Below are 22,180 nucleotides of genomic sequence, written 5' to 3'. Positions count from 1 at the left end.
AAAACACACTCATGATTTCAGTGGTACTATTCAAAACAGGCAAGATATAGAATAAATCAAAAGCCAAGATACCAACCCGCTAATGGATAAGTGGATTTTTAAATTATATACATATACATATATAGTCACATTCATAAAATCCATATATATTTATACACATCTGTGTATGAATTTCAATGTCTTTAACACAGAGAAATTGTAATATCTGGTAGATAGAGATGCTAATTATCCTGATTTGATTATTATAAGCTATATGCATCAAATTACCATCTTGTATCATGCAAATAATAATGATTAGGTCAAAACCAAAATTTAATTAAATGTGACTTAAAAGGTCAACAGATTTGAGCAGAGTATAAAAAAATATAAATGGGTTCTAACTACAGCAAATCAGTATAATCAATCATCACAACAGGCAAATTAAATCTCCATTGAGATACGAGAAAAATACATACTGGTAAGTGAAATAAATAGGACTCTCAAATATTTTTGCTACAAATGCAACATAGTAGAATAGAATCACTTCACAAAACATCTAACAATTCTTTCAAAACTCAATGTACACTTGTCCTATTTTGACCAGTAGTTATTTTCACCTCTGTGTCTTTACTCAAGAGAAATGGAAATATATGCTCACAATAAGAGCTATTCACAAATGTTTATAGTAACTTAACCAGGCGTGATAACTCAACTAGGAACCCAGGTGATCATCAACAGTAGAACAAAAACTGGGGTTTCTTCAAAAGACTATTCTGCAAGAAAGAGATTAACTATTTCTTCTAAATTCAACAATATGAATAGATTTCAAAAGCAACAGATTTAAAGAAGCCTTACACAGAAGAGTGTATATAGCATAATGTAAGTTATATGAAGCTCTGGGACAGACAAAATTGAGCTATGCTGATAAAAAACAGAAGTCAAAATAGTAGTTCCCTTGAGGAAGACTTGCCATTAGTCCTATACAGGGCTATATGACAGTTTAGATGTAATGTCTCTGTCTCCTCTAAGCTCACATGTTGAAATCCTCATCCTCAGTGGAAGATGGTGCGTTTGGAAGGTGATTAGGTCATTACTCAAGAATCAGATTAGTGAGCAAAGCACTCTTCTTTTTTTCCCATGTGATGACAGGCCAGGAAGATGGCAGTTTGCAATCCAGAAAAAGACCCTCACCAGAATTCAACCATGCTGTACCCTAAACTTGAACTTCTAGCTTCCAGAACTGTGAGGAATAAATTTCTGTTATTTAAAGTCTTTAATCTGTTCTAATAGTTTGTAGAAGTTGAACTGGTAAAGACTTCCTCTTCTGTGATAGTTTTGGAAACAATGGTAATGTTGCATATAGCAATAGGGCTTCATGGGTACCTGCATTTGTCAAAATTCAGGGAGAGCACAGTATGTTTGGTGCATTTCATTGGACATATTCTTATCTCAAAAGAAAAAAAAACTGAACTATGGTTACTGGCTTGCCTGAAGAAGTATTTAGAAGAAACTGCAATTTACAATAAAATATATTGAATATAGAATAATAAATGGATAAAGTAAGAAGATCTGAACAACGTATATAGTAAAGGGCTAGTGGTAAAAATATTAGTGATGAGTATAGAGATGTCACTGTAAAATTCTTTAAATACTTCTTTATGCTGAATAACCCTCTAAATTCTATAAAGACAAAGAGCAAATATTTTTGAAAGTACAGTAATTCACCTTCTTTCTAGATTTATTACATGCAGTTTTACCAAGCATGATAAAATAAATAAGTAAAGCAAGAAATAAGTAAGAAACGAAGAATTGAATGGTGCTATGGGAAAACCAAATATGGGATCTGCAGTAACAGTATGAGACTCTGCCCTCTGAGCAATTGTTTTCCTCAGTATTGGTCACCTCGGACCCCATACAGCAGTGAAGAAGCACCATCTGCTTGCTGAAGAACTAGTGTTTGGTACATGTCTACATTAAAGAGCAGAAAGGGTTTCTACTTGAAAAATACAATAACTAATCAGTGGAAAGATCTTTGATATTATTTAAGAAAAAACTAATTTTCCTGTATTTGTGAGTTGATTTATAATTTATGCTTTGTTGCAAGAATGATTATTAGAAATATTCAGTGATTATAACCTGATTTATACTTATACCCATAGAGCTCAAACAGAAGTCACAAAGCTTATACAATTGTCACGTACATATATCCTTTTTAGGAATTTTGTATCTTAAGTAGAAATTAAATTTCAAAATGTGATTTCTGATTATATTAATCTATAAAACTTATCACAGGGAAACTAAAAATGTGAACTTTTTAAAACAACACTAGAACTTCCCTGCTTTAACACTGAATTTTACCTATTATGTACATGCATGTGTGTATGTGTGTGTGTTTATTTTCATATTTGCAAAGCTCTCAAGCAAGAATGCTCTGCAAAGGTTATACATTACCTCCAGTATAGGGTTTCCAGTTATAATACTTTCCTCGGAAAGGCATAGTGTCAAAGTCTGCACACTGTTTTTCTCGAAAATCTCGGGAACCCAAAGGGCATGGCTAAAATAAAATAAAATCATAAATGGTACCATTGTTGTAAAATGCCAACACCAAGGAACATTGTCCCTAAAATTAAAATCACCAGAACTTCATTAGATTAACTTACTGCTCTACCCTGGTGTAATTCTGGAATGTGCTTGATCGTTTTACAGTAAATATTCAGATAGAACTGTCTGAATGGTCATGATAGCTATTGAGGAAATAACCAGATGATTTAAGTTAAGTGGGGTTTTTATTCTGCCATATCATTTTGCATTTGAAGGCATTTCATAGTCTACTTTGCAATCAACCCATCAAGAGTTTCTCATGAGCACATAAAGAAGTAAAAGAAGACACTAAAACACAAATTTCTTTTTGCTAACAAGATTTTGAGGACCAGGTGCCATAAGTAGTCATAGGTCTTTATTTTCAGAGTCAGGATTAAAAGGACATTCAGTACTATGAATTGTGGTTTAGACTTCTACTACTTACTGACAAAAACTGCCTTTTAAATGTGGAATGAACCAGGTAAAATGCCTGGCCTCAAATCTAAATACCTTCAAATTCAAGAGATTTTTGACATACTAAGATTTAAATTGCGCTTATTTTACAGAAAAGAAAACACCAAATTCATATAAAACAGGTACATGCTTTTTGGATAGTAGAGAAAGACATTGAGAGGGTGAAGCAATGCTCATGAACTCATAGAAACTTAAACAGAGTCTTCTCTAAGAACATTTTTCTTTTCTGTTTGTTCTGTTTTTGCTTTTGGGTCTGACACATGGACTCAAACTCAGATCTGTTAATTTTGCCTATTGCCTAGCTTTCTACTAACTAGCCACACCCTCCAATTCCACCTACCAAATTTTTCAAAGAGAAAAATCTTGCCAACCTAGCTAGACCTAAATTCCAAATACCATAAGATTATCCTAAACTCAATGTCTAAGTATTCAAGAATTCAAAAGTATCTCATAGTGTTTAAACAACATGACTTACTGTATCTTTGAAAGTCCTGTCACTGGAATACTTAAAAAAGAGAGTTACTGATTTTGAAACCTGGAGCAAACATTACCCTTAAATATAAAGTGGAATGTCATTATGTAAAATTCTTAAGGAATGTGTCATTATTAATAGCAACCCTGTTATAGGCATCCTCTGAGATTAACTTGAGGACCTTTCTAGTACCTTCCTTTGGAACTCTACATTTGTGTCATATCAAGTTCAAAGGCTCTGTTTTAAAAAATATATGGGGCTGGGAACTTGGCCTAGTGGTAGAGTGCATGCCTGGCCCAGGACTGACAAAAAAAAACTTAAAAAAATATTGTATGATTACACTTTGTGAAGGAAGAACCTTGAATCTTAAAATATATTTAGCACATTAAATTAGGACATTCCCCAACAGAAATCTAATGAATATTCAGATCAAATTGCCTTTCCTACATGCCTTTAATAAAAAATATTACTAAAAACAATTTACCATTAGCTCTGGAACATACCATGCAGAAGGATATGACTGAGATTGCTTGTGCTAGTACTTGAAACTTTTAGAATACCATGGGTTAAATTAATACTTTTCTTCTCTACTATTTTTCAAGAATCCCATATAAGAACTAAAGTTGTCAGTGGCTTTTTCATGCCGTAAAACTACTTTTAAAGCAAATATAACAAGTAAGTGTTGGTATGGTAACACACCAACCTTTACAGTTCATCTAATACCTTTTAAACTATTTGGAGAAGAAAGACACTACTGGGGGGAAACAACAGAATGATTTCAAACAATATAAAGAGTAGATGATAACATCTTATAGTCATTAATTCATGCTGTGCAAAGGTGAAAGAAGGATATGTCAAGAGAAATACTGAAAAAGAAAATCTTGAATATGTTTCAAATTATTATAGTAATTGAGAGATTTAAAACAAATGATTCTGGAAAAAGTGAGGCACTATTAAGAAAGAAACCAAGTAAAGTAACAGAGACCAGAAGGAGAAGATTATATGTTAAAAATGATTAGATCCTTGAACACTTGTTTGTTAAACTTGTCATTTAAAATATGATGTAAAAATCAACCTTAATAAATTCTTTAATAATAAAAAAATGATTAGAGAGGGAGTGAGGGAGGGAAATAGGGACAAAAACATGAGAAGGGGTAGCAATGATTGTTAAGGAATATACCTTCTATTAATTACAATAAAAAAATAAAAATAAACTCTGAAAACCAGAAAAAATGATTAGAGAAAGGCCATATAGGTGAAAGAGAGGAACTGAAATGAAGCCTACGAGTAAATGACAGTTCATAAACCAAATCCAGAAGCACAGTGAAGTTCTTCACTAACAAATGAAGGCAGCATGAGGGACACTTACTAAAAGCAAACAAAATGCAAATACTATTTTTCATTATTTTCTAGGGATTCTCCTAAATAGAAGAAAAGTAAGAATCTGATAGAAGGATATTACTGTTTAATGGAGCACTTAGAAGATAATATCTTGCAGAACTCATCCTCTCTTATCCTGTGATCAGTATATAACAATATAACAGTACTAGCTGGTACCTACTCTATGGCATGCCGATCAGAATGTGTTGTCTATCCATTCTTCTCAACACTCTTGAGAGGTCGGCAAAACAACAAATCTCATTTTATAAGCAAAAGTAAAAGGAGTATAGAAAAGTTGATCAGTACAAATTTCAGGGGGCAGGGACACTTTCTATATCAGCGTGGAGCATTATCAGAACAATCCATCACAACAACAAAAAAAAAACCCATAAGGATCAGTATGTCAATGTATATCAACATCTGTATGCCAATAACAATATTTAGAAAAAGAGCTGACAAGTCAGTAACTTTACCAACTCCTAGTTTAGGATGTTAGCATAATAAATACTTTTTCTGGGTAACATTTTGCAGAAGAACCAAACTGGCAAATACAGAAACATGACTTTCAAGCACCTTAAAATATATCTTTAAATCACCTTAAAGGTGATTCACTTTAATTCCCACAAGATGACTACACTTTGTGTACAGTTACCTGCAGAATGGTCATACTGTTCAAGCCCCATAACCAACAACAATGACAAAGATACATTTTCATAGTCCTCCTCCTGATTCATCAAATGCATTTTCACTTCATCTTTATTACACTAGACTCACCTTCCACACTCTCAAATTCTAATGCTCTTCTTCCTCTTCAGGAAAGCAACACATTCTTACCTGTTTGTACTCTGATAGTTGAGTGTTTGAAATCCAGCCTCTGCTACTTAGCAACTCATGGCATTGACAAGCTGGTATGAAGTAAAGGTGTATTGCTGTTCTCTTGTATGAATGTCTAAGTCACACAAAGATACTATGTGGGCTAATAGAAGCTTTGCTTATATACTATCTTTAACAAGTTGCAAACAAAATTCCTGACTCCTAATTATTAGATACCATTTAACTACCTGATTTCCAAAGTTAAACTTGATGCCTAGTGCATAAAGAGAATCATATTAATCTCAGTTTTGATTTAGCCTTGTCACCTTGTCTACCAAATTAGTTATTCTTTAGAAGTATGTGTGTGTGTGTGTGTGTGTGTGTGTGCGCGCGCGTGCTGGAGAACAAACAATGTATTGTGCACTAGGCAAACACTCTACCAGAGCTAATTTCCAGGCTTTAAATTTTAAAGAAAACAAAAGTCTCAGCAGGCCACGGCTCACACCTGTTATCCCAGCTACTCAGGAGGCTGAGATCTGAGGATCAAGATTCAAAGCTAGCCCAGGCACAAAAGAACCTGAGGCTCTTATATCCAATTAACCTCTAGAAAATGTGAAGTAGGGCTTGCCTAGAGGGTAGGGAGGTAGCCTTGAGCTGAAGAGCTCAGGGACAGCGCAGGCAAGCCCCATGACCCTCCCCCCCCAAACCAAACCAAACCAAAACAAAAGTCTGGCAATTCACATTGTAAAAATGTAACTCCCTGTCTCATACAACCTTTTACACAGTTTTAATTATATTCTATATATACTCTGTATTTAAATGAAATCAATTCATAATCTAGTTCCTCATAGGCCTATACAAATCTTAAGAAATAGGGGCTGGGAGTTTGACCTCATGGTAGAGTGCTTGTCTAGCATGCACAAAGACCCAGGTTCAACCCCTCAGTACCACACACATAGAAAAAAAGCTGGAAGTGGTGCTGAGGCTCAAGTGATAGAGCTCTTGCCTTGAGAAAGTTCAAAGACAGTGCCCAGGCCCTGAGCTCAAGCCCAGGATTGGCAAAAAAAAAAAAAAAAAAAGAATGAAAGAAAGAAAGAAATGTATGTTGACAAGTTCTATTCTGTGTTGTAAAACTTAATCCTAAATCAGGTTTCTAGCTACTTGGAAGGCTGAGGTGAAGAAGATCATCATCTGCCTAGGCCAGCCAGGCAGAAAAGAAGCTCTCGTGATCTCTCACTAATCCACAGCTGGGCACAGTAGTGCATGCCTGTCATCCCAAGTTACACTGAGGCTGAGAGGCTGAGACCAGGAAAATTGCAGTCCCAAGCCTGGGCAGCAAAGTCCATGAGACTCTGTCTCCACGGAGGGAAGCTGGGAATGGTGGCAGGTACCTGTGGTCATGGCAGAGGTGTACACCCATGATAGAAGCAAGACCCTATCTCAAAAATAGCCAGCAAAAAATGGGGATGGAGGCATGGTTCAAATGATAAAGCGCCAACCTAGAAAGGTGTACCACCTTGAGTTCAAACCCCTAGACTCAAAAATGAATGAAAATAATAACTTTAAAACACTGAAGGATAGTTATGAGTCATCAGAACCAAAAACATTTCAGGAAAATAACAATATATGGTTATAGTGATCAATGTCTATATGCAAGCCAAAAGAATATTTCATGGAAATAATAATCAAAAGCCTATCTCTAAGCAACTCCTGAATAAATGTTTCTTCAGATTAAACACAGAGCAAGGGTCTTTACTTCTTGTACTGGCCCTGTCAGATAATTCTGTTAGTTCTTACCTTTATACAATAATAAAAACTATCAGGACCTCATCAGCACTTTGTCACTATTTCCTCTGTTTCTGTAAAGAGTGAAACCTTAATACTATCATTTACATAAAATTCTGCCTTCCAAAACTAAATTCCAATAGAACAAACCTTCTGGATTAACTCATCCTAATTAATTCATGATGCCAAATACCGATTTAATGGTTAAGACTACACTCAAGTCTATATGTTTTGAATAAATGTTTCGAATTTCTTAATCACTTCCAGATTAATTTGACTTAAAATGACCATTGGCTTTACCTACCATTCTGGTTTAGAAACCATTACGTTCATGTTCTCTGTCTAGCCTCATCAGAAGACTTTCTAGCATGAGAGAGGGCAAGGTATACAACAAATTGCTTATCCAATACACTCGCGTGAAAAATCAGCCTCGGTACAGCATTTCAGCAAGCTGGTTGTATTGCTAGTAACAGGGAACAGCATTAGCCATGGTGGCCCATGTCCACACAAATTATTCTAGAGTTGTTAGCTATCAAACATCTTTTTTTTATTAACTGGAACATTTTTCTCTCAGATCTTATTTATAGGACCATCAAGTATGATATGTATACTATTAAATTATATAAAATAGATCCTAAGAAAGGAGGCTGATATGACAAAAAGAAAAATATTCTCTTTTTAAGTCTTTTAGGTTAGAATAACTCACACCTGACAGACATCTGAGCATTGTGGAGAAAAAGCACATTTAGAGAAAGACAAAATTAACTTGAGACAGACACATAGATGCTATGAGCCTACAGTAATACTCATTCTCTGCTTACTGAAAAATATTGAATTCTTATATTACTCAGTCTTTCCTCCTATCAATCCATTCTTCATAACTTAATTGCCTTCCAATATAGTCTACATATTAGAAACTCAAAATCAAAGTTTTTCAACTATAGTTTTTGTTCTAACACAAAACCTACAATCTTGAAACCTCTCGTACAACAAAACTACATACCAAAAATCGCAAGAGAATGGGAAAGGCTGGGCTGGGGGCTACAACTCATACATTGAATCCAAACAAAAATAGTAACAATTCTAATAAACTACTCACATGCTTTTAACAATACACAGAAAAAAGAAATAGTGGAATGTTTGTCTTTCAAAAAATTTGAAATCAATCTATATGGATGTTAAGATGAAATCAGTTAATGTGAAGCTGTGGAACTATAGAGACAAGGAACTAACATATAAGAACAAGCAGAGATCCAAGAGAGCTGGGAACGGGTGGCACGAGTGAGAGCTGATGGCAGGGAACGGGTGGTAAGAGTGAGTGCCATGGCACTATGGCACTGCTATGGCAAATCAGGATTCATCTAAATCAATGATAGTAATCCCATTCCTTGCACCAATGACTAGTTTAAGAGTGGGCATGTAACATCTAGCAACAATGAAGTCAAATAATCTTGAGAGAGCAAAGGAGGCGATATGAGAGTAACTTCCCTCATACCTAAGAAAGAGACATTAGACTTGTTTACATCTTCTCTTTCTCTGAATATTGTCAGGGCAAGTGTACTTTAGATGCCCAAATGTTCCATTTATCTTTTTATATTTCCTTGGCTATGGATTCCATGATCTGGAGCTACTCCAGTTTTTCATAGAAAGTGGCAGAGTATTTGCATATAACATATGTACATCCTCCTGTATACTTTAAATCATCTCCAAATTACCCATCATACCAAAAGAAAGTAAATAGTTGTAACATATGGTTTAGGAAAAAATAACAAGAAAAAGATTGTCCATGTTCAATACCCTCTCAGTGGTTGGTTGGATCTGCCATTATGGAACCCACAAATGAAGAGAAACAACTGTACTTTTTTATGAATCAAGTTGAATTTGAGAATTTTACAGCCAAATATTTGTAAATTAGACAGCTTCATAGCTCCTGTCTAGTTCCATATTGTTCAATGATCACCGCAGACCTCATATGGCTATTCAAATATAAATTAAACTTATAAAGAGATTTTTCAGTTACTCTAGCCAGATTTCAAACACTCATTTGGCTAGTGGCTATTAGTCTTGACTGTACACATATTTGTATTATTGAAGAATGCATTATTACAGATTAGGTGTGTGGAAAAAATAAAATTGTATCTATTAGATTGCAAAAAAGAATGCTCTAGCTCATATGAATTATGCACAGACTTTATTAACTTAGCATGGAAAATAAAATCTAATGTAAAATTGCCTCAAGTTCTGAGTTGGTAATCAAGATTAATGAAAACATTTTATTTTTTTTTATTTTTTATTTTTTTTTGCCAGTCCTGGGCTTGAGCTCAGGGACTGAGCACTGTCCTTGGACTTTCTCAAGGCTAGAGCTCTACCACTTGAGCCTCAGCACCACTTCTGGCTTTTTTGTATGTATGTGGTACCAGGGAATCGAACCCGGGTCTTCGTGCATGCTAGGCAAGCACTTTAACCACTAGGCCAAACTCCCGGCCCCTAATGAAAGCATTTTCAATTATGTATGTCCACAGTTCAGTTTCATTATTGCAGTTACATCACATGCCTATATAATTTCTAAAATCTGAAAGAGAAGATGAAGATAGAAATGTCAACTTATTAATAGCAAATTCTACAATGTGAGCTTCTAATTCAGCTCATGAGTATATCTGATATTTTATTGCCATTACCTATTCTACATTATCTCACTATCCCTATTATATAATAATATAATATAATATTACTAGGGCCTACATGTGTGTTCCCATTTCTACAATTATTAATGAAAATAGTTGGGATTTAGAGGTAACTTTGAGTTTCTCTCTCCTCCCTGAGTCTGACATATTCCCTTCTGTTCTTATAAAAATCCTTTCCTCTGAGATTCATGACAGTCATACAAATTATTATTGTATATAACACATGAAGTTTGCTTGTCCTCATCAAGGAGTTTGATAGTTTTTAGTCTTATTTCACCTGGAATATACCTACAATCTTACTATCTTGGAAGTTCTTTCAATTGCTTCACCTCCACCCAAGTTTAGACATACACTCCCATAACTACACTACAGAATTTCTGTGATCTTGACTTCTTTTTTATTGTATTTTATTATTGGGATAATGTATAGAGGGGTTACAGTTACATTTGTCAATAACTATTGCTTCTCGAACCTTGATACCCCTTCTATGTTTTTGTCCCCTTTTCCCTCCTAACCCCTCCCATCTGCTTGACTCATTTTGTCCTTTTATGCTAGTTCTTTCATTTTCATGGCTCTCTGAAGTTAGGTTCTTGATGGTGTTTTTCTTATGATCTCTATCCTGTTATATTCTTGTCTTCATTTAATCCCTTTTCATTGAAATGAACCTACAGCTTTTTCCCTGGTTTCTTGATGCTTAAAGATTATACTTCAAAAAACACACACATTGCACTTAATATTATTTTCATCTAGAGTGTTTTTATTGTCTCTTTCTCCTTTTCTGGTCAGTTCCCATTTATCTTTTGGGTTTCTAGCTTTCTATGGAAAGAAATCTCTAAATCCCTAATTATTCCATGTGCCAATTCTGTTTTCTAGCACTTCACATTCACTCTAGCATATCACTTATCTATCTGTATTGTGATTTTCTGCACTTAAGTGATTTCTCAGGAAACTATAAGATCTTTAATGGAAGAAATTTTTTTCTTTTTTAAAATTTGAATTATATGTATATTTATTCAAATTAATGTACTCACAGACAATTTTCTCCATTTTCATTATGTTATTCATAATACACATTTTTTATTTTATCCATCTTTAAGTGTACATCATATGATTGGGTATGTAACTATCATTTCCTATTTCTACACCAATACCATCAATAACCCCGTTTTCCTCTCATCCCACCCCATACCCACTATAGCTGTGCTTTCATTCTTGTTATTTCCCTTAGGTCCTCCTATGAATGGCTTATCTTATCAAGATGTCCTCAGGATTCTACCATATGTCACAATTTCCTTCCTGTCTTCAGCTAACTACTGTTCTATCACATGCACAATGACAGATTTTTTTCTTAATCCTGCCCCCCCCCCTTTTTTTTGTAGTAAGACACTGGGATTTAAACTCAGAGCCTCACACTCACTCAGATTACTGGTTCATCCGCAGTCTACCACTTTAACAGTTCATCCAACTCTGCTTTTGACTGGTTATTTTGGAAATCATCTCATCAGCTTTTCTGTTCTGGCTGGCTTTCAATCACAATCTTCTAGATCTCAGATGACTGAGTTGCTAGGATAGCAAGTGGGAACCACTGGCACCATGTATTTCTTTATCACTTCCTTAACAGTCTAACATAAGTAGGTGTTCAATTATTTCTTGAATGATTAAATAAATAATACCTATAACTTAAAAAAGATCATTGTAATCCAACTCTATGGCATTAATTAGAGAGCCTAAGATCCTAGTTGCAATTTTAACTACAGTATTCAGGATAGGCAAATTGATAGGGTAATGACTGAGTAAAAATAAAAAGATATACTTAGCCATTAGATAGTACGGGATATGAGTATAAAAGGCAGAGAGAGGGGTCAGGAGTTTAGCCTAGTGGTAGAGTGCTTACCAAGCATGCACAAAGACCCTGGTACGATTCCTTGGTACCACATACATAGAAAAAAGCCAGAAATTGTGCTGTGGCTGAAGTGGTAAAGCTCTAGCCTTGAGAAAGCCCAAGTACAGTGCCTAGGCCCTGAGTTTAAGGCCCAGAACTGGCAAAAAAAAAAAAAAAGGCAGAGAGAATACCCTAAGGTGGAGCACAATAGTCATGTTTGGTGAAGAAGGCCCATGTGGCCAGAGCAGTGAGAGAAAAACACTACACATGAGTTCAATGAAGCAATGAAGGCTAGATTATATAGACCTTGCAGGCCTTTGAAGGTCTATAGATTTAAGTAAAATGCAAGTCAGAACTGAAAAGTAGATAATGTGCCTCATTTTGCCTACTCTAGAGCGAATTGGGAGGGGCAAGTACACTTATAGGAAATCCTTATATCCTCATATTAAATGGAATAGGTTTGTAGTTCAGCAGAACATTTTTCTATCATGTGTAAGGTCTTGTGTTGATTCCTAGTACCCCAATATTTTTAAAGGGCTTTAAAAACAATCCTATGGAATATAGTAGACACTCAGAGCAGAGATAGTAACAAAGGTAGTGAAGTGATCAGATCAATGACTTATTTTGTAGACAAAACGAGTAGGAGTTCATAAGGGTTTAGACACTGCTACAAGACAGAAAGACTAAGATTTTTGGCTTCAGCTTAATGAAGTCAACATTTGGGATGAGGAACACAGATGGATGAATAGATTTATGGAATTGTTTTGTAGATAATATTTGGTACATTTTACATATCAGATGGTTATTAAAAGTCTAACCAAGTAGGAAGATATGTGCCTAGAATCTATGGAGGAGTCTGATCTGGAGATAGAAATTTGATGGTGAAATAGCAATGTGCCTTTTGCTGATATCCAAAGAACTGAAAATGGATGAATAACCAAGGAAATGAATGTTGAAAAATGCAAAAAAAAAAGAAATCCAAGGACTATGTCTTGATGAATCTAACATTAAAAGGAGACAGACAGAGAGAGAGAGAGAGAGAGAGAGAGAGAGAGAGAGAGAGAGAGAGAGAGAGAGAGAGAGAGAGAGAGAAGAGAGAGTAAGGAATAATGAAGAGTAAAAGACAATCAAAAATGTGAGAGGGAAAGGAGAAAAAAGAGTCCAACATAATTATTTGCTTTAGCAACTAGAAATCAACCATGTCTTAATTTAAAAACAATTTCAACACAATGATAGAAACAAAATCCAAACATGCAATTTAAGAAAACAATTAAGGGGAACTGGATTCAGTATGTCTTTTGGGAAATTTCTTCCAAATGAGAGTAAAGAAATAAGAATACACTGGCAATTTCTTTTTTAGATAGGACCTTGTTTATATGCATATAGAAAAATCTAGGAAAGAACATCTTGGAGCAATCATCCATATGTTTATGAGTTCACAAAGAATTAAGTAGGACTATAGAGGATGTGTGAGAGGTTAACAATCTGATATCATGAAATGAATGGCTGTAGTTTTAGACAGGAAGAAAGACTAAAACACAGAGGAGTAAGGGGACATGAAGTCATTCAGTCTAGTTCTAGGCCCAGTTACCGAGAATGAAGAGAACTGAAGCTCCCTATTTTGCAAACTATGAAGAAACTGTAGATTTTGCCTGTGATGGATCATGAATTTCTGGAGGACATGGAAACAAGAATTTTAGCATTTGGCAGATGCAGGAAACAAGGGAGGTGACCTGTGGAGTTGTATTAAGTTTTATGGGATTGAATGGAAAGAGATGAGAAGAATGATGCAGAGTTCTGTCTGACATACTTGCAGTGGCAAAGAGAGGCATAATAAAATAGATCCTGATGAGGTTAGGAAATATAATGGTGGAGAAGTATTAAGTGTTCTGAGGCTGGAAAATTCAGGGGATGTTTCTCTCCTCAGATTGGTTGAAAATTAATGCTGGACATTCCCTTTGACTCTTGTTTATGAAAATAGTACAGTAGAAGCCAGCTTTATTATGAACCACTTAGGAAATAAATACATATGACCCTTACACACGTGGATATCTGGTTGAACCAATTATAATTTTAAATTTTCACAGCTTTAGAGGAAGTAAGCTAACTTTTCATAGAAGAATTTGGTATTAGCCGGGTGCCAGTGGCTCACACCTGTAATTCTAGCTACTCAGGAGGGTGAGATCTGAGGATCAAGGTTCAAAGCCACCCAGGGCACAAAAGAACATGAGACTCTTATCTCCAATTCACCTCTGGAAAATGGAAAGTGGGGCTTGGTTCAAGGGTAGGGTGGTAGCCTTGAGCTGAAGACAAGTTCAAGACCCATGACCCACCAAAAAACAAAACAAAAAAAAAGAATTCGGTTTTACTTACATCCGTGTTGCAGGAGCGATACCGTTTCCTTTCCCCAAGGCAGTATTTTCCACCTCCTGAAGGTCTGAAAAAAAAAATTTGTTTAACATGTGAATACATCCATCCCACAGACACATATTGCTGATGAAATCATATGTAGTTTAAGAAAACACAAATATCTTGGCAATTATTAAAATTATAATCATGCGGCAATTATGGTAGTGGAAAATTAAAAATAAGATGCTTTATCTGAGTAATTTATAATGCTAAATTTTTATGATTTATCTTTAAGAAAATATAGTTGAGTATATTTTAATTACCATACTATATTATTCAGTTAACTTATTTAGAATGAAAGGCCATTTCAGACAGATTTAACAAATCAATAATCTGATGATATATATGTTTCACAAATAGAAGTAAAGCTTGTTTTTCTCACAGATGGGGAACAGAGAATATTTCATAACTTTCTGGAATTTGCTCCAGCTCAAAGTAAACAGTATAGAGATATATTTCCATCTTATTTCAAATATTACATGAAGTTTAAAACTCAATTTTAGAAATCAGATGGCTTTGTATTATATAAATCTTAATGGCATATCCAAATTAAAACAAAAAATGTAAAATTATTGATTTGCATAAAGTAAGCTGTAAGGATTTTAACACCATATGCTATTCCTGGCATACACAGTTTCTGAGTATGTAAAATTATCTAACTTCTTTTTTTTTTTTTATAAAATTATCTAACTTCTTTTAAGAGGTCTAGATCATTCCCTTACATTTCTGGGCATATATTAGTTAACATAGTCTCTTACTAATTTATTGCAGCCTATAGTTGTATTCAGTTAAATATTCTGTACTTGCTTTAGTATGATTAAATTTACTGGTATCAATGGAATAATTAGAGCTGAATTTGGAATCTATTTTGAATGTCAGTGAACACTGACTTCAGTGAAGGAAAGACAATTATTCAGCTTGAACCAGTTTAAGAGAAATTGGTCAGTCAGAGAAAGTCAAGGTAGTGGGAATGGTGGCAGCAAGGGTTAGCTCGTAAATGGAGAACCAGAAGTTCTGTTTAATGTTAGAGTCATAATTAATAGAAAATAGGATAATGGAAACAGATCTAATATGAAGGCCAACTGATTTTAAGCTAAAGAGATAAATAATTAGATGTTTGGAGAAAGAAAGAAAAATAGGAGGACCAACTCAAAAAAATAGCAAGAAAATAGATTACCTTTTATCATAGGGGAGGTGGTAGATAAGGGCATCTAAGTATTATCAAAACATCATACTGTATCTAATACTAGCCAGGAAAAGAAGGCCAGGAAAAGAAGTGTCTGTTCTGGGAGAAAAAGAAAATGGCACCTGACATACAAAAGCTAAGAAGTTTCATCTTCAGCAGTTCAGGAAAGCACCAGTGAAGAAACAGTCCACCTGTAACTGGGCACCAATGAGAGGGAGATGCAGTAGAGCTGGCAAAGAATACTGGTGAGCTGGCCTCATATCAGGGGATGCTGGCTGAAGAGAGGAGTAGTGGGAGAAGAGCAGTCTGATGTGCATGGAACAGTCATGGGGAGAAAAGTGGAGGCAGCTCGGAAAGATGATTAATGGGGGCATGTGAAAGGAAACTCCTTTAACACATGGGCAGTATCCTTTTCATTGTGATTTGCGATGCGAATCAAGGCATTTCAACCCTTGAAGTGCTCTCATTGGCCCTTTTAATACTAATGTAGCAGTAATAATTTTATGTGACATGTGAAAAGACCTTAGGTTTCCTGGGAATAATGGTAATGTAGCAAAAACCAGACCTGGATTCATCCATAATTCAGTAGGTTTCAGAGAAGGAAATCTATCTGATTATTACTAGATTAGAAGTCTGGCTTATCTAAGGCAGATACACAATGTGTTTCTTTTTTTTTTTTTTCAGTTATACCATAACAGGAAAGGAAGAAAGAGTCTTGTCTAACAGAGCTCCTCCACTTTCCTGTGTCTATTGCTTGTTCTGAAGACAAGCATTTGGCTCACTAAGGAAACGTTTTTACAGATAACATGTGAAACCACAGCTTTGAATCATTTCCAACTGTGTCTTTTTGTTGGCTCTGGCTTACTTTAGCTACTTACACTGGACTGTCACAGTGTCTTAGGGATGAGGAGACGCCTCCCCCGCAGGTCCTGCTGCACTCGCCCCACAGGGACCAGGGGCCCCAGTCTCCATCCACGCTCTGGGGCCAAGTGCCAAAAGGAACACAATCTCCCTGATAACACCACTGCAAGATTGCACAGAAAACACAGAATTAGATTTGAGGCGGACAGACCTGTCAGGGCAGAAATATAGAAGAGTCAGGCAAATGACCAATTTTAGGCATTAGTATTCTCAAAAGAGATAACAGATAGTTCTTTAACTGTGATTAGACTCCATGAAGATACAAGAGGCCTGTACATTATCTTTAGGTAGGCCATGATTTATAAATCTTTAACATGTACCAGGACTGTTAAAAGAAAAAAAAAATCTCCCTTCTCTTTTTCTCTGCTTTTCTTCCTCCAGACTTTTAATGTTTCTCATTATGGAGCTAGCTACAGACCTCAAAGTCATTTTTATGTACATGTCTTAGTAATTTCTAAAAAAATCTTTATATTCCACTATTATTAGACTCATGGAATGATAACACAATATGGAAAGTTCCCCAGTATGGAATTTTTATGATGGTAACTGCTCTTTCTTTAAAAAAAAAAAAGGTTGAGGCTACAATAGTAAAAGAATGCATTGTGGCATCTCATCTACATCAGTGCGGCAGACATAATAAAAGTAATGCCAAGACACTGGGGATTGGGTACAAAAAAGCCTCTTATATACACTGCCTAGCCCTGTATATGGCCCCTGCATGAACATGTGTACTGGAATTCTGTCCAGTTTTCACTCTCTGCAATAAACCACACATACTGTACCTAAGTAGAAAGCCAGGAATAATTTATTGAGATGCAGACATCGCATAATCAGCTCATAACTCCAGCATGATAAATCTTATTTGCAGAATATGGCAAAATAAAAGTCTTCTTTAAAACCAATCATTTGTGTATTTTTATTAGTGCACTTTCTGAATTAAACTTTGACAAATCAACCCAATAACATAAAAGTCACTTGTTTAAACGTGTAACAATAGGAAGCATGGATACTCGTATTGAGTGGCAGTATGTTTGAGTATTAACTGAAATTCTGCTTACTATCAAAATATGAAGAGATTCCAGTGTATGGAACTGGAAAATAATCAGTTTGTGATACTAATTCTATCACCAACTTTGTTGATTTTTGCCCCCATATTATATCTGAAATTCCTTCACTTTTCTCATTCTTCACTGCTATTACCCTAAACCAAAGGGCAAATGGAGTAGCTTCTAGCCTGGTCACTCAGCCTCTCTTTTTCTTTAGGAGCTTATTTTACAGAGAGCACTGCTGGTTACGTTTTTAAAACCATTATCACATCATGTCACTTTTTTGATAAGATTTTCCTCCTTGCTTTAACTCGGTTTTAGAGGGCTCTTGCTGATCTAGCACTTGCTTCCTTCAGCCTATCTCACTCACACTAATGGCTCCAGACATTGACTTTTTTTTCTTTTCTTTTCTTTTTTTTTAATACAGAAAGCTTAATACCCCTTCTCATGTTTTGGTCTCCATTTCCTACTATCTGGTGAATATAACTATAACCCCTCTATAGATTACAATAAAAAAAAATACAGAAAGCTTGTTCCCTAACCACTCACTATGTGTTTTCATTTGCCAATCCTTCTGGTAATACTCGCTTCTTAATTCTTTATTTTCATTTTATACTTGTTATTACATTGTGATCTTTCTGATCATTCTGATGATGAAGATGAGAGGAAGAAATCTAAGCTCTTATATATGCTAGGCAACCCCTTACCACTATGCCACCATTATCCCAGCTTAACTTATTTTTATTTTTCATCTTTTTTGAGTCTACCCACATAGCCCAGTCTGTCTTGAACTTGTGAACCTTTTGAATCAGCTTCTCGAGTACTCAGATTATAAGGATGCACACCACAGCTAGCTTCCAATTCTTTGTATTGCTAGGTTCTCATTTGGTCTTGGATGAAGGATCATTTCAACAGACAGGCTCCTAGGCTACCTTATTATGAATCTACTCCCCTCTTTGCCAGGATCCAATAGTGTATCACTCTGTTTCAGTTCTTTCTTAACATTTAGCACTACTTTAAAGTATCCTATTTCTTTTTCAAATTATGTCTCCCCTCTCCCCACTCCCTCTCTCCTGATAATGTAAAGGCCTAGGAATTGTTAATTCAATAAAAAGAAAAGAATTCAGTTCTCTGGGATGACAAGCCACATTTCAAGGCTACCAAAGCTAATGCATGGCTCCTGATAACTATGCTGGACAGAGCACATAAGAGAACATTTCTCTCATCACCGAGGAGTTTATTAGAAATTGTTAATGTACAGAAAGGTGTTTAGAATCTAATAAACATGCAACAAAAATTGTTAAATGAATAATTTGTTAATTATATAAATTAGTCATCAGAAAGTCACTAGAGTCCGTAGAAGTCAAGAAAGTCAAATTCAAGGCAAGGGGTATGGCTCAAGTGGCAGAGTGTAAGCTCCTCGAGTCCAATCCTTAGTATTAAAACAAAAAAAAAAGTTCATGTTTGCTTGTTACTTCAGATTTCCTTGATTATACCCAGGCCACCTTAAGTTTACTGCTGAGATGCAGGGAGATTTTCACATTTTAAATTATTCTTGAGAGGAAGGAATCATAAGGGCCTTAAGAATATTAAAAGAGGGGCCGGGAGTTTGGCCTAGTGGTAGAGTGCTTGCCTAGCATGCATGAAGACCCAGGTTCGATTCCTCGAGTACCACATACATAGAAAAAAGTTGGAAGTGGTGCTGAGGCTCAAGTGGTAGAGCTCTAGCCTTGAGAAATGTCCAAGGACAGTGCTCAGGCCCTGCGCTCAAGCCCAGGTCTGGCAAAAAAAAAAAAAAAAAAGAATATTAAAAGATGTACTCTCTAGTAAAGCATTTTATCAGCTCGCCATATATGATTCTAGGATACTCATTAAAATGAGGGCAATGAACTAAGTCACATACATCCTCTTGTTTTCTTTATAAAACTTATTTACTGGTTGGGACTGTACTCAGTGGTAAAGTAAGTATTAAGTATACCAGGCCCTGGGTTGAATACCCAGTGTCCCCTCAAAAATTAAAAATATATATCTTATTTTTAAGGCAAAAGATAAATATAAAACAATATTTATTTTGTAAAATGGTGCTGAGATTTTGATATTATTATCTATACAGCCTAGTATTTCATAAATGGCTTGTAAGAACTTTTTATGCATAAATCCATGCTTACATGAATTAATCCCATGGAGTTAGTTACATTAAAATTTTAATTAACAAAGATTAATGGCTAAGAAATTCAGTCATAGTATAAGTATCAATTTTCTCAGAACAGACATGTGATTAGTCATTAGTTCAATAATTTGTTAGTCACTTAGCTAACCAGATTACAAGTGAACAGCTTCACCTTATAGAAAACCATATTACTCATTTCAGTTTTTATTCTAGCAATATCTCAGAACCTAAAGCAAATCACCTAATTTTCTTGTTTCCCTAACTAAAAAATGGGAATTAATTTTAGGTTTTTATTCCAATATCGTTTAGAGTATGACGGCATTTTAAAAAACTATTGTTGATATATTTTCACATAAGTTAAAAAACTAACATCTTGGTTGATTTTTATCTCTGACAGAAGTGTTCTTCTGTGTTTTGTTTGGTTTTCCTCATTCATTTACAGGAAAGAATCTCCTTGGAATTTTTACTTCTTCTTTCCATTGGTAGTAAATATCTTGATGCAGAGGAAAAGGGATTTTACTGAATAAAAATCTTTAAGAAGTCCACGCAAGATTTCATGTGAACTGGACGATTTGAGCTACTTTCCCACATATTTGCATTAATTAGTATATATAAAAATGTAATTTGCAATGTGTAAATAATGAAAGTAATAACCACATTGTAATCAAAATGAAATTACTTGAAATACATAAATGCTGTAAGTATATAAAGATAAAATTTTGAAGTGTAGTACATCTGTTTGTATCCCTTTTCTTGTTTTTACATGAAGTTCTAAATATACAATTTCTAGAAAAGTTTAATACGAACCTGTTTGTAGTCTTTACTCTCAATGGTTTTAGCCAACTCAATAACTTGGGACTGTTCTAAATAAGTTATGGCACAACAATCTAAATTATCTAGTTAAATTGGATCAATTTGGCCTTCATTTTCCTGATTCAAGTGTGTTTAATAAGCTCATGAAGTGAAAGAAATGAGACTATCACATGTCCAGAATAAAATCTTATGTTGCTTTTTCTTGCTTGAAAAATAACATTCCAGTGAATCTTCAAAAGACTTCCATAAAAAACAATAGTCATAATGAAACAATATTATTCTCTGAAGAATTTTTAAATATCATGATCTATCTCAATGAGTTCTCTTTAAGCAATACGTACTATTATTTAAGCAATCTAATTTTGATAATGTGTCAAAAATTCACAAAAGAAATTTCCCAGAGGAGTTTATGAAGTATTTTAAAACAGCTTTTAGGATTTGATTTTGGTATATGTGATAACAATCAGAACTAGGTCTTTTCAACATCTGTAATGAGAGATCTCTAAGGAAATCCTAAGATTATTTTTAAGGGAAGTGACATTGGTGATTCAGTATAAAAGAGTCTACCCAAGTCATCAGAGCTGAGTTCATGGAAGCACAGTATCAAGGAAGGTCCTCTCTCTCTGCTGTGCAAGTGTGGGAATGTTCAAACTTTATTTCAACTTGAATTTTAAATCAGAACTTGTCATTCCATACTTTTTAAATTTCTACAACAGCTGGAAGAACTACTCTTTTCCACTTCCTGTATTTATAGTTTAGGGTCCAGTCAAAACAGAGTGTATCCTGCCTTTAGTGGAATAAGTTCTACGGCTGCTAATGTCCTTTTTAGATCCGATGTTTTGGAAAGGCATATGATAATCGTAGTCTAATCCAGCTCCATGTTTCCCAATCAAAGACATTAGGAGTCAGTGTCTTACATGTAAGCCTAAATGCTAGATTATCACTTAAAAGTGGATCTTCCTGGGCCCTTATAGCAATCTTTTGGCAATCTATCAAATATTTGGAATCTTCTTTGTGGTCATCAACAGGGACTACAGGATTGGGTTTTGATTATCCTTAATCTCCTGTTCAGTAACAATGCCAACACTACTACTAATACTACTACTTGCACTACTACTACTACTAAGTCTTTATTTACTATTTCATCAGATATGGCAACTCTCTGATTCCTGGCCAAAGGGCTATTGCTGCTGCTAGATCCAAGGAGAGTTCTCTGGCTGAAAATTCTATTGACTGATTTGTAAAACACTGACCCATGGACACAAAGTACCAGTGCACTGTCTGGGCCCATCAAATTTCTTCCTTTGGTTAATGCTACTGTCCCAAAGCACATCCACTCATAGCATATGGTTCTTATTCAACCCTTGAATGCCTTATTCAGGCAACCATCCAATGACTGTAATAGCGTTGTCAGACCCCCCAGGACTCACGCAAAGATCAGTTTTTAATTTTTTGGCCATATTTCTTACTCCATCTGCTAAATGTGCATGGAACCATTCCCATGCTTACATGGAACATTTGTGGAACTGTGCCCCGGGCAGGAATCCCATATCTTTTGCAGCCAGAATTTGACGAGATCATCATGG

General features: G+C 35.2%; 1 protein-coding gene across 1 annotated transcript in view; it reads right to left on the bottom strand.

Annotated features, from left to right (window-relative positions):
* The window catches only part of Adamts6 (ADAM metallopeptidase with thrombospondin type 1 motif 6), a 187,597-nt gene that overhangs the window by 59,628 nt on the left and 105,789 nt on the right, over window positions 1–22,180 (bottom strand). Inside the window, exons 12-14 of the mRNA XM_090331864.1 lie at window positions 16,523–16,668; window positions 14,423–14,486; window positions 2,431–2,533 (exon numbers count right to left, since the gene is read on the bottom strand). Coding sequence (XP_090187990.1) covers window positions 2,431–2,533; window positions 14,423–14,486; window positions 16,523–16,668 — 313 coding nt within the window. The remainder of the gene's footprint in view (window positions 1–2,430; window positions 2,534–14,422; window positions 14,487–16,522; window positions 16,669–22,180) is intronic.

Source organism: Megascapheus bottae, chromosome 4 (assembly GCF_031878675.1).
Source record: "Megascapheus bottae isolate mThoBot1 chromosome 4, mThoBot2.hap1, whole genome shotgun sequence".
Taxonomy (NCBI): Eukaryota; Metazoa; Chordata; class Mammalia; order Rodentia; family Geomyidae; genus Megascapheus; species Megascapheus bottae.
The sequence above is the reverse complement of the archived record's forward strand: the minus strand, read 5'-3'. Positions and strand labels throughout refer to the sequence as shown.